This window comes from Neolamprologus brichardi, chromosome 9 (genome assembly GCF_056152115.1).
Source record: "Neolamprologus brichardi isolate AB-2024 chromosome 9, ASM5615211v1, whole genome shotgun sequence".
Classification (NCBI taxonomy): Eukaryota; Metazoa; Chordata; class Actinopteri; order Cichliformes; family Cichlidae; genus Neolamprologus; species Neolamprologus brichardi.
Window position 1 is genome coordinate 37,184,966 of NC_142112.1, and position 12,421 is coordinate 37,197,386.

General features: G+C 41.0%; 1 protein-coding gene across 7 annotated transcripts in view; it reads right to left on the bottom strand.

Annotated features, from left to right (window-relative positions):
* The window catches only part of LOC102778859 (uncharacterized), a 79,430-nt gene that overhangs the window by 41,346 nt on the left and 25,663 nt on the right, over positions 1–12,421 (bottom strand). For all 7 annotated transcript variants that reach the window (XM_087846554.1, XM_087846553.1, XM_087846550.1 and 4 more), the window contains 11 exons: positions 11,423–11,530; positions 11,060–11,167; positions 10,135–10,245; positions 9,853–9,963; positions 7,882–7,989; positions 7,532–7,642; positions 5,795–5,905; positions 5,038–5,148; positions 4,828–4,935; positions 3,852–3,962; positions 548–658 (listed from right to left, as the gene is read on the bottom strand). In XM_087846554.1, coding sequence (XP_087702680.1) covers positions 548–658; positions 3,852–3,962; positions 4,828–4,935; positions 5,038–5,148; positions 5,795–5,905; positions 7,532–7,642; positions 7,882–7,989; positions 9,853–9,963; positions 10,135–10,245; positions 11,060–11,167; positions 11,423–11,530 — 1,209 coding nt within the window. The remainder of the gene's footprint in view (positions 1–547; positions 659–3,851; positions 3,963–4,827; positions 4,936–5,037; positions 5,149–5,794; positions 5,906–7,531; positions 7,643–7,881; positions 7,990–9,852; positions 9,964–10,134; positions 10,246–11,059; positions 11,168–11,422; positions 11,531–12,421) is intronic.

A 12,421-nucleotide genomic window follows, 5' to 3' on the forward strand; every position in this document is an offset into this window, starting at 1 on the left:
CAGTAATTGGAGGCAGAGATGGAAATGATATAAGGATCACTTCTTCTTCACTTCCAGCTAACGCTCACAGCTGCACTCAGACACAATCCTTCAGTCCTTTATTACATATTCTGTATATGACATGTTACATACAGACAGTCTCAGAGATCTTACGGCTCTTCAGCTTTGAAATGTCGGAGTTGCCCAACCAGCGGTTGCCTTATTGCAAACAGAAATCACACCAAACAGCTGGCATCAGTGTGACTGATTCCCTGGCATTCATGCAGATGTTACTTTGACGTGAACGTGACAAACGCAAAGTGTAAACCTGGCCTCTAAATCCTGCAGATACAAATCCAATCCAACATCGTTAGGAACAGTAACGGGAAAATGTAATGTGTTTTCCTCTAAGCACCTTAAGAACAGGTGAAATCACCACACTGGAGGTCCCACATCCAAGCCCTGAACAGTGAAAGTTTCATCAGGCAGCTGCTTTAATGCTGTGGCCTTACTTACTACACTTTCTGCTCTGTGTAATCCTTAATGCATCATAGCAGCAGAACTGTACCTCGCTCAGGATTTCACTCATCTCCCGGGCAAAGTGGGTCTCTGTGGTTTCAGGCAGCTGAGCGTACAGAGGCGACATCATCTCCTTCCTCCCTTCATCTTTGTACTTTTTCTGTTGGAAACGAAGAATTCAAGTAAACAAGAGACACGCTGAGGTGAGCAATCGCAGGCAGCTCAGTCTGCGCAGGATTTACTTTTAAGGGAGTCGTTTTGTACTTTTTATATATTCATACAAATATATTTTCTTTATTCTCTTTAAATGTAAGTTGTAAAGCAGTAAAAATTAGATTAGGGCAACATAACAGAAGTTTACTTTGATTACACAAACATTATGTAGGTGTGGGTGATAACAAGTATGGAGAACCCAGAGCACTTTATACAACATGCCTCATTCATATAAACACTTAACTGCTTTCTATCAAACATTCACACACATTCATAATCCGATGGATGCATCGGAGAGCAACTTGGGGTTAGTATCTTGCCCAAGGATGTTTGGCGTGCAGTCAAGGATCGACTCACCGACCTTCCTATTAGTAGTAGGGGTGCAACGATACACAAAATTCACGGTTCAATATTTTTTCGATACAAAAAAATGTTCATGCCTTTTTAATTTGTCATTTATTAAAATTATAAATATATATTTTAACTCAAAAGTACAGTTTTTAAATTTAAGTAATAAAAAAATCTATCTGATTGAGGAATCACTCATCTTTGGAAAAGAGAGTTTATTACAGAGAAATGGCTCTTTCCAAAATAAAAGCTATACTATACGCTTCTTCTGGGCTATATTCTCAGCAGCATATTAAACATATCAGGTCCCCATAAGGAGAATCATGTGCTAACGGCTGTCTAAATGACTCGGCTAAAGTTTGTAGCATGCGTGCTTGTTGTTTTTGTCTGCTTCCACTTGTCTTCGCACTAGGATGATGTCGGAGTAAATGTGCAGTCATATTCGTTGTGTTCCCACTAGTGCTGTCAGCGTTAATCTGAAATAACGTTAACGCCACAACACGGCAAATCTCCGTTAACAAGCTACCGCGGATCGCCCCGTGCGTGGGGCTGGACGGCCGAGACGTTAACGAGCAAACTGCGCTAACGCAGTAGTTCACACCAATGTAATTGAGCATTGCTGGCACATCCAACATACTGTTTTACTTTAGTCCATGACGCGCTTACCTTCAGGGTCATACGTCACATGAAAACCAAAATAGTTCCAAACGCCAGATCTGAATGAGGGTGGGGGAGGTTCAATTTGCCATGTTGCAACGAGCTTAGCTTCTGTCTGCTAGCTTGCCCTGCGCTCAGTGAATCTGCGTTCGACTACTCCGCCTAGGCTGCACTGTCGAGCGCAGATCCACTGAGCTCTCAACACAGACAAGTTGATAAAATAAATTTAAAAAAATATCAATTTGACCTTCAGATAAATCTATCGAGCTTGAGGGAGAGGTCAGAGGTCAAATGTGACATGATATTGTAAAACGGTGCTTTCTGTATGTTGGCACATACAGCACATTTGTAACAATCCCAGTTTAAAAAAAAGTCTAAAGCTTTTTGCTCCTCAGTTTTCTACCAATAAATCCTTCAGCTGAGCTTGAAGACATCGGTGGATTTAAGTCAAATGTTAACATGACGCAGACAAAGTTTCCAGGAGTTCAGAAGGTTTTGTGTTTACAGCAGATGTAATATAAACAAACACCAAAACATTGCGAGAAATCTTCATCTCAGGCAACAGCTGAACTCCTCACTGACTCCCAGCAGATAACAGCTGTTTACAGCTGTGCCAGAAATGATTGGAAAGAAAAAGCATCGTGATTTGCATTTAAAAAGGGGCTCGCTGGGTTACCTGCCAACTTTCCTGTTTTACAACTGGCACAAACAGATCACTTCACAGCTGTTTCTGTGCTGCTTTTAAAATTCCTCTGAAAAGTCATAAAGCATCAGTTCAGCTGCATTTTACTCTGCTGCTTACTGGAAACAAAACTTCTGATGCAGATAATAACAGAGACACATCATGATGATTTCTTTCACAAAGCTGGTTTTCAGTTTCAGTTCATCTATTATAAATGTTTTAGGTTCTTTCTTCTACACATCAACCAAAAACACCATATTCACCGTTATGCTGACGACACTCAGTTTTATCTACTTGTCACCTGTGACCTTCTACATTTGGGTGAAAACCCAACGTATCTGAATTAAATTATAGTGGGAATGGCAGCTTTGGACCCTGAGCTCAAACAACATCAGCTCTGCTAAGTGTGAATCCAGTTTGAACGATAAATGAAAACCTCACAGTTCTTGCATAAGGAGGGCAGCTTTTACCAGACAAACCACTGATATATTAAAACAGCTTTTACATCTTAAGCAAACAGTAAGTGATGCTGCTGTGACTTCCAGCCTGGAGTACGTTTGGTTTGTCCGACTCTTTGGTTCAAATAGCAGCTACTTTGCTTTTAATCGGTACAGAGAAAAGACGACACATCACTTCAGTTTTAGCTCAGCTGCACTGGTTAGCTGTGGAATCAGGATTTGTTTACATTTTATTTTTAAAGCTCTTCATGGATCAGCTCAGCTGTATGTTGCAGTAACTCCACATTTTGCTGCCAGTTCACTGGAGTCATCCTCACCAGTTTCCCTCAGTGCCCCCCCTAACCTAAAAACTGACAGGTCTTCTCTGTTCTTGCCTCCTGGCTCTGATTAATCTGTCATCCCACATAAAGTCAAACAGCTGACAACTTTAAATCAGTTCCTGCTTCCAGTCGAGCCTGAGGTGCCTCACGGTTTGTATCAAGTGTATTTTTTTACTTGTAGATTTGTTTAACGTAATAATTTTCCAACCATATTTATTCAGTATTTTTCCTTAGCTTCACTTCCACCCATCTATCCTGGAGCCAATCCCAGGTGTCACAGGCTGAGACTGGGATACACAGAGAGACAGAATCACCAACTAACCTCGGACACGTCTTTGTCTTTGTGAGGAACCTGGAGCACCTGATGACATCGCACGCAGCTACAGCAAGAGCATGTAAAGGCCTCAGTTGGTCTGTGGATATGAATCATGTGTATGTGGCTTTTTTATTTTGTGCTTATAATTTCTGGTGATATATTCTCCCCTAACTGGAACACACTTTGGGTTGCTGCCTGTTATATATGGAACTGCACTTGATGCAATAAAATGAATAAGTGTTTTTCACCCAAACTACCTCTGCAACACTTAGAACCAACGCTTTCTCCAACCTAAACTTGAAAAGTGTGAAATAATGGAAAAGCAGACTGAGGCGCCACACACAGCAGGCTTCACTCACTTCACTCTGCAGTTCAGTCACTTCTTTGACGCGTTTGGTCTCCAGAGTTTCGGGCAGTTTGGAGTAAAGAGACGCCGCCGTGTGCTGCTTACCTGCCTGCTTGTACTTCACCTGTCAAACAAACACACACTTTAAATCAGAATCACACTCTCACAACTTCATCCTGCCTCAAACTGTTTCCCAGCTACTCATGACTGGAAATATCTCATCCTTCACTGAGCAGTGTTATCAGCTCTGCAGGCCACTGGGAGTTAATTTAGTAACCACTCTGTGACATCACCAGCTGCATCCAATAGGATGAACTGTTTGACCCTGTGCAGCTAAGACATGAATGTGGGAAAACGGACAGAGCTGACTGAATTCTGTTGGACTTCATTTACTGTTTTCTAGTTTATTTCTACTGGATGCTGATGATTGTTATTACCTGATAAACACAAAAGTTTAATGGGTTTAAACTGAGACTTTGTCCTCATCGCTGAGCTGTCCAACACGCTGCAGGACGCCTCAGCTCAGCTCTGATTGCACACATACTACACTAGTCTTTGATATGTTTTTCGTACATGCTTAAAAAACGTTTCTATTTTCAAACCTTTGTGTCATAAATTTCTACAATGACTTAATAAATACAGCCATTAGAAAAAGATCTGCTGCTGATATTTCCTTTTTTAGTTTGATTGTAACCATCTGTGTCTCATTTTATAACTTCCCTGATTCCTCTTTGTGTATAAATAGTCCTGTCTTCTCTTTGTGTATAAATAGTCCTGTCTTCCCTTCGGTCTTTGTCTCCTATACTTCCCTGTTTGTACTCCTGCAGTTTGATGGCTTGAGCCCAAATAAAGATGCATTTAGTTCATCTCGTCAGCTTTGGTCTCCTGCTTTTAGACTCCAGTCGGTCGCAGCAAGGTGTGCAAATCTCATCCTGATATTTCAGACATTCGAGAGGATTCACTCTGAGGAGAAAAACCAGAGCTCCCACCTCGCTGTGCGTCTCAGCCATCTCTTTAACAAACTGAGTCTCCAGAGTTTCGGGCAGCAGCGAGTACAAAGTGTTGGGCAGATCCTCTTTGTCCTGTTTGTACTTTGCCTTCAAAGAGGAATAAACACAAATCAATGAACAGAAATAAGAGAACACTGAAGTGCACAGGAGAATGAAAGATATCAGTGATGAGAGAGAGCGGAGCCGCACCACGCTCTGGATCTCCGACATCTGCTTGGCAAACTGCATCTCTGGTGTTTCAGGCATGAGGTGGAAGAGCGAGGAGGACGTTTCCTTCTTACAGGCCTCCTTGTATTTCACCTGCACCACAAACCAAACAAACACATCTCTGTTAATGTGCAATAAAACACTCATAACTCCACTTTAAGTTCAGACATTTCTGTCTTCAGTTATTTTCACTACAGCAAACGTTTTCTTAACTTTGAGCAGTGATTAGAGGAAGTCTAGCTGAGTCAGCCTGACTAACGTCTTATTTTTGGCAAACCTTCCTCCTCCTCAGATAACAGAAGCTGCAGCAGAAACACTTCGTGACAGCTCGACAGGCACAGCATGAACTCGTTCACAGCAGGAAACCTTAAAGGTCACCAGGAACAACTGGACATGCACTTCTATTCAGTCACATCATCAACAAGCACTGCAGGAAAATATGGACTGTATCATCTTAACGTTCACTGAGACTTTGAACTCGTCTGTTACCCAGTGAGAAAGATTTGCTTTCATGTCATGTTAAGTAAAATATCATTGAAATAGTTTCCCAGACTTTTTGTGCTTTTGCAGCAGCTTCAAACAAAACAGTGTTTGATTCAGAGGAACTTCAGAATGAGTGTTCACACAGATCAGATTAAAGAAAAGGCTGATTGGGAAGGTTTCAGACTCCAGAAAAGTGTCCTGCTGAATCAAACCCTTTGTGTTGAGGCACAGCAGTGGCTGGATGAGTGTTTGTCACCTGACTCTGCAGCTCCGTCACGTCTCTGGCCCGCTCAGTCTGCAGGGTTTGAGGAAGGCTGGAGAACAAAGTGGACGACAGCTCCTTCTGCCCGTCCTCTTTGTACTTCACCTGCAGGGTCAACACAACTGTTTTTATGTTCTTTTATTTTCTTTTTACTTTGATTGAAAACTTAAACTGAGTAGTGAAAAGGCGTTCAGGGTTTGAGTCAGGAGAGAGCATGTTTCTGAAGAGAAAGGACTGTGTCTGGCAGCAGGAGAGCACCGAGCTGCCACCATTCACATCCAGTGATGAAGGACGTGGTTTGCATTAAATTAAAGAAATACTTTAATTTCTTTGCACTGAATAACTGTGGCCTGACTCTTTTGTTCTAGTTTTAGCTGAAAAATTGTTTCAAAATAAAAGCGATGCCAAAGTTGGAGACTTCACTGCACCATCTGCCAGCTTTGCCTCTCTTTCCATGAGGTTTGACAACTCATGGAAGGAGACGGAGACTAAAACTGGTGACCTTTAACTCCTGAAACCTCCCATTTTTAAAATCCCACTAAGCTAACTGATCCAAACACTGACTGCGTAGCAGGGTATAATAATAATAATGATAGCAGGAGGCGATGGATGTGACAGTTTAGAAAATAGAGTTCACCGTGCAGCACACAGTGAGACAGTTTGTGTGCAGATACGAGTAAATTACACAAAGATTTTTTTTGTATTTAAAAGAACAACTTGCCAGTAACTAGTCTGCATGTAAAGAAGACGTGTGGCTGCTCAAAACCACTTAGAAACCAAATAAACTGTCAGTCAAATGTTTGGTACTTCAATGAAAGACGTTTGAGTTCTTAATTGCATTCAATAATTCTCACTTTGTAAGACACAGAGTGAACTTCTATTGTACATGGACACAACTACCACAAGCATAACATATAAGACACAGATTTCCCTCATTCTTCTGTCCCTTTTCTCTTTTTTATTATTTTTTAAAGCTATTTTAACCTCCTAGGACCTGCATCCACATATGTGGACGTCACATTTTGGGTTATTTAGACCAAAATACTCAATTTTGCTTTACAAGGGCCTGATATCCACTTACAAGGACATTATGCTGTTCTATCTAAATTTAAACAAATATCCTCATATGTGGAGCTCATTTTTCTTAGAAACAAAAATTAGGTAAAAAAAAAAAAAAATCTGGTAATTCTTTGTTTTTACATTCTTCAGTATCAGCCCAAATATCAAGGAGATATAAAAATTGCATGCAGTGGAAGAGTTTGGGTCTTAGGAGGTTAAGGGTTTAAAATTGCAAAGAGTCTTGTAGGATTATAAACCTGTTGATTGGTTAGATTAGTGGGATATAAAATGGACGAGGAGAGCAGGAGGTCCAGAGTTTGAGTCACCGTGGGTTACTTTTTGCTTGTTTTACTCATTTCATTGAAGAAAGAGCAGAAGGATTCCCAGCTGCTATTCTGCAAATGGTCTCCAACATCAGCACAGCTTTAATTTTTGAACTATTTTCACTATGTTGATATAAATTCACCATCAAAATGTTTACAGTTTAAGACTTTTTTATGTGAAAACATGAACACCAGGCTTTTACAACAGTTAACTTAAAGTGTGTTGATTAGAAACTTGATCCTCCGTTAGGCTTGGCAAGCCGCTGGACTTTAATAAACTGAAGGAATCTCCGGTGTGTCTTACCTCCTGACAATATGTTTCTTATCTCGTAAAAGCAGCAAACAGTACCTGGCTCTGTATCTGTGAGGCCTGCTTGGCGTGTTGAGTTTGCAGAGTTTCGGGCATCACAGAGAACAAACTGCTGCCGGTCTCCTGCCTCCCTGACTTCTTATACTTTGTCTGAAGATCACATAAAGAATAAGATCAGTTTCTTTATTGTTTTATTGGTTTGAGCTGTCGAACATCTGAATCTGCAGCATAAACGTTCACATTCTCAGTCCCAACGTTACTAAATTAGCTTCATCATGTTTGTCCAAATTAATTTAGAGCAGCTTTATGTAAAACTTACAGCTTCTTTCTATCTTTCATGAACACATTTAAGTGTTTTTGATCATCCTCTCAAGTTTCCTTCACCTCACCTCGCTCTGCAGCTCAGACACCGCTTTAGCAAACTTCGTCTCAGCTTTTTCAGGCAGCTGAGAGTAGAAACTCTGAGACATGCTCTTCATCCCCTCCTTGTACTTTTTCTACAATCAAAACAGAAAACAGGATCTGTAACATGGGATTAAGAAAAACAGCTTTAGAAATGTATCTAAAGAAATTATTAGACATCAACTTCTGACCAATCAGAGCCTTCTTTCAGACTTCATTGCCATTTTATTCACAATCATTTGCTTCACACTGTCAGTATTTAACTGTGCTGCGTCTGTTCTGTCCTCCTGATCACACACTGAGGACTTGGCTGTAAAGCACGATGCGTGAACAGCACCCCTCTAAATGCCACACAGTGAATCCAACACTCCCACAGGTCTGCAGTGGGCCCAGTTGGCTTTCCTTGATTAAAAGAAATAAAGGCTGAAGTCATACCAGTACCACACTGGGATTAGTCAGAGTTATGCTGGGGAAGCCAATCATCACTCCACTCAAATCACAGTGTGAACGTCACTGAATAGCTGTTAGTCATTTCATCCTGCAAAGCTACCAACTGAAGTGTGGATGGGGAAGTTTGTTGTTTATTAAATAGTTAACTAACTAAACTAATTACTTATTTTACCATCTACTGAGCTCATCACGTCAGCAGTGCTTAGCTGGATTTGTCTTCACTTGAGTAATAGTTTCGTCATGATCACACACAGCAGTCACAGGGTTTGTAGCTCGTGTTTAATACATGCAGGTTATTGATACTTCATGATGTCTGATCATGTTTTGAATTAATGCTTCTTTCAGTCGTTATTAGAGTTAACAAGAGATGCACCAGACCTGCATGTGTACGGCATCATTTTATGTATTATGACAGCTTTAAGATTTGAATCTGCAGGTTGGTCTAAAGCAGGGGTCTCAAACTCAAATGAGCCGTGGGCCACTTCAGTGTCCAAGTAGTACAAAAAACCAAACACGAAAACACCCACTAATATTTCCTAAAATGTAGTGTTTTGTTTGTTTTATTTAATTCCAAATATTGTGTAACAAGACAAAATTGCAAACGTGAACACAATTTTTTTCTCACTCTTAACTATCTGAAGCCTTTCAGTTTCAGTTGTCATATGCAAGTTAGCACAGTGTCAACACTGCAAGGAAATGTATTTGACGAGCAGCAGACAGTCACTCAGCAGTGTAGTGCAGTCGTTTCACTGAACTACCAAATAAACAGCTCTTTCTGGCCAGACACGTGCTGCAACAATTTTGTTTGTATTTAACAAAATAAAAATGCAGACATTAGCGTAAACATTAGTTTTCGACTGCAAGTGAAAATTGTTTTCTTTCTAAATAAATCTCTCACTGAACTAACACAGCCCTCATGTTTGCACGCTCTTGGGTCCGCAGCTCCGAAACGTGGTAAGGAGACTCTGGCTAATAGTTTGGGTTCCTGTCGGGCTCGTGGAACGAGCTTTACTGTCTGGATCAACTTTGCTAGCGAGAGACAGAGAGAGGCGTTGAAAGGCTGCTCCAGCAGAACTTTATTGTTTCGGAGGAAAACACGAACACGGTGTACAGTCGAGTCTTAATAGCTTACTTACAACTGGGCTCGTCAGGCTCTCTTCTTGGCTGCAGTGGTTATTTTTATATTTACATGCTTCCAGCTCCCGTTTCTGCTCAGTAGCGCCTCCTACTTTTCGACTTTCTTTTTTCCTCCCTCCCACACGCTCTCCCTGCAGCAAGGACTACACCGCCCATGAGGCTACCGTCTTAAAGGGCCATGCCGGTAACACTCTGTCATGTATTAAATCATTTTTCGTAATAATTTTAAAAACAAATTCTTGACATCAGTATGCGGGGCGCAAGTAGAGGTGACGTGGGCCGCGAATGGCACGTGGGCCGCAAATGGCCCGCGGGCCGCAAGTTTGAGACCCCTGGTCTAAAGCATCCCTGCCGTGTTTCTCTGCACCTACTTGGCTTTGCAGGTCGGCGACTTCTCGGGCAAACTGGGTCTCCAGAGTATCAGGGAGCAGGTGGTAAACTGGACATGACATGTACTTCTTCACAGCCTCTTTATATGAGACCTACATGACACAGAGGAGACAAAATATAGACTTTCACAAATAAACATTTTTAAAGTAAGCTTTACCACCACATGCTTCTTCTCAGTTTGGTAGCTTGGATCGAGCTTCACGGTTAAAAGTTCATCTTAACAAACGTTTTTGTTAACAGTTTTTAGTCATATTCCTGCATACCTGACTCTGTAGCTGGGAAGCCTCTTTAGCGTGCTGCGTCTCCAGAGTTTCAGGTAGTCGGTGGTACAGAGATGTCGATGTGTCCTTCTTACTGGCCTTTTTGTATTTTGCCTGAAAGACACAATTTGCACTGGAGATTTAAGTGCAGTTAACTCTACACCGAGGTTCCTACCTACCACAGAAACATAAAGACTATGAAAATACAAATTATGTCTTGCTCTTCCACTTTCTTGAAGGTAGTGTTAGCCTAAATTAGAGGGCAACAGGCTGATATGGGGAGAAATTATGTGGGCGTTTGAACCTAAAAAAATCTCGTGACAGTTGGGGGCTTGTCCGGGATATGTTTGTAGAATTAGTTGTGTCACTGTTAATAACCAGTTTGTTAACCTGGTTTGTTAAGCAAATAATAAATATAGATAAATATCTATATTTATTATCTGCTTAGCATTTGTTTAAAGCTACAAATATAGCTTTTTATTTGGATACAGGCTGAGATGGTTGCCAGTTTTAGACTGATTATAATAAATTCCTGTAAATTACACTGACTATTTTAATTCTCAAGATAATACCTCCTTAGTGCCTTAATGAAATGACTTCTTATATTATTATCTATAAATGTAAGAAATGCTGAAATAGGTCCCTAACATTTTTAATTGTAGTATATAAAACCAGACACTCGTGGTCTGACGTGCATTTACTTTAAAGTTGATCTATGGCTTATTTGGCCTATTTTATAGGAGCCAGACGTCATGACATCATGCATCTCGACTGAACTCAGTATTTAATTCAGCTAGAAATTGCAAATATAAAAGAAATTGTAAATATCACCACAATCTACAAAGATAATAATAAACAGCGGTTCAGTGAATCATCTCCGGGTTATTCTACGAGACCTGACTGCACTTCGAATATTCAGAGCGCTCACCTCGCTCTGCATCGCCGTCAGCTCTTTAGCATGCTGGGTGTCGAGGGTGTCGGGGAGCAGAGAGTACAAGTTGAAACTCATCTCTTTCATATCTTCTTTGTACTTGACCTTGTAATGAAGCAAAGCAGAGCCAGCAGGATGAGAACAAAGAGTTCCTCATTCACACAGATATGTTTTATTATTACAGCAGGATCACATCATACAGACTTCTTGTCTATACAGGTCACGTTTTGTGTGAAAGCTTACTGAACTTATCACATAATCAATCTGGAGACTGAATTCTCCAGACAGACCAGAGCTGATCGAGGTTTGTTCATTTGATGATGACAAACATTTCTACCTAAGAGCAGGTAGAAATCGTACCTCACTCAGCATCTCTGTCTGCTGACGAACAAACTGTGTGTCGTTGGTTTCTGGCATCAGGTGGTAAAGGCTGGGCCCATCTTTCTTTAAAGGCTGCTTGTACTTCAGCTAGAACAGATGTAGAAGAACATTATTTACAATGTCTTTAATCACTTTAATAAGAACATCCGTATCCTTTTCTGCACAGGAATCCATTCAAGACAGTTGCAAGTGTAACACTTAACACATGGCTGAACTTAATACCAACTACTAAGTAATAGTTACTACTTAATAGTACAAGTTCCTCAAAGTTTGCACCATGTGGGAAAAGCAATACCTTGATACCTCTGAGTAGAGCTGCACGATTAATTGTTAGAAAATCGCGATTTCGATTCATACTTATGTGCGATCTCATTTCCAAATGACAACGATTTAAAAAAAAAAAAAAAAACGATTGTACCGCATTTTGATCCGGGACGTAATCTGCATGAAAACAAGCGCTCACTCTTCCTGCTCAACAAATGACGAGGGCGGAGCCTTATACCACGTGATACAGCAGCCATCTGGCAGGGAAAAAACAACGGCGAGCACGTGAAACTGCCCGAGGGGAGAAAACACAATGAGCGCAGAGGAAACGTTTCCTGATGGCGGTGAGAATGACAACCCCACTGTAAAATTACTTCCAAGAAAAGGTTCTCATTCCTCCGTGTGGAAGTTTTTTGCCTTCAAAGAAGACGATGAGAGTCAAAAAAATATCATTTGCAAGCTGTGTTTTGCCATAGTAGCAGCACCGCAAGCTAACACTACAAATCTGTATAACCACCTCAAACGTCACCATAAAGTGCAAGATGACGAAGCTGTAAAGGCCGAAAGTGACAGGAGAAAATCCGTCCCGGTCAACCACCCAAACATCAATAACGGGAACCTTATACAGCGCTTCCCTATACCCGTCGAACTCCCGCAGGCACAAAGAAATTACGGAGGCTATTATTTATCACCTGACCAAAGATATGGCTCCAT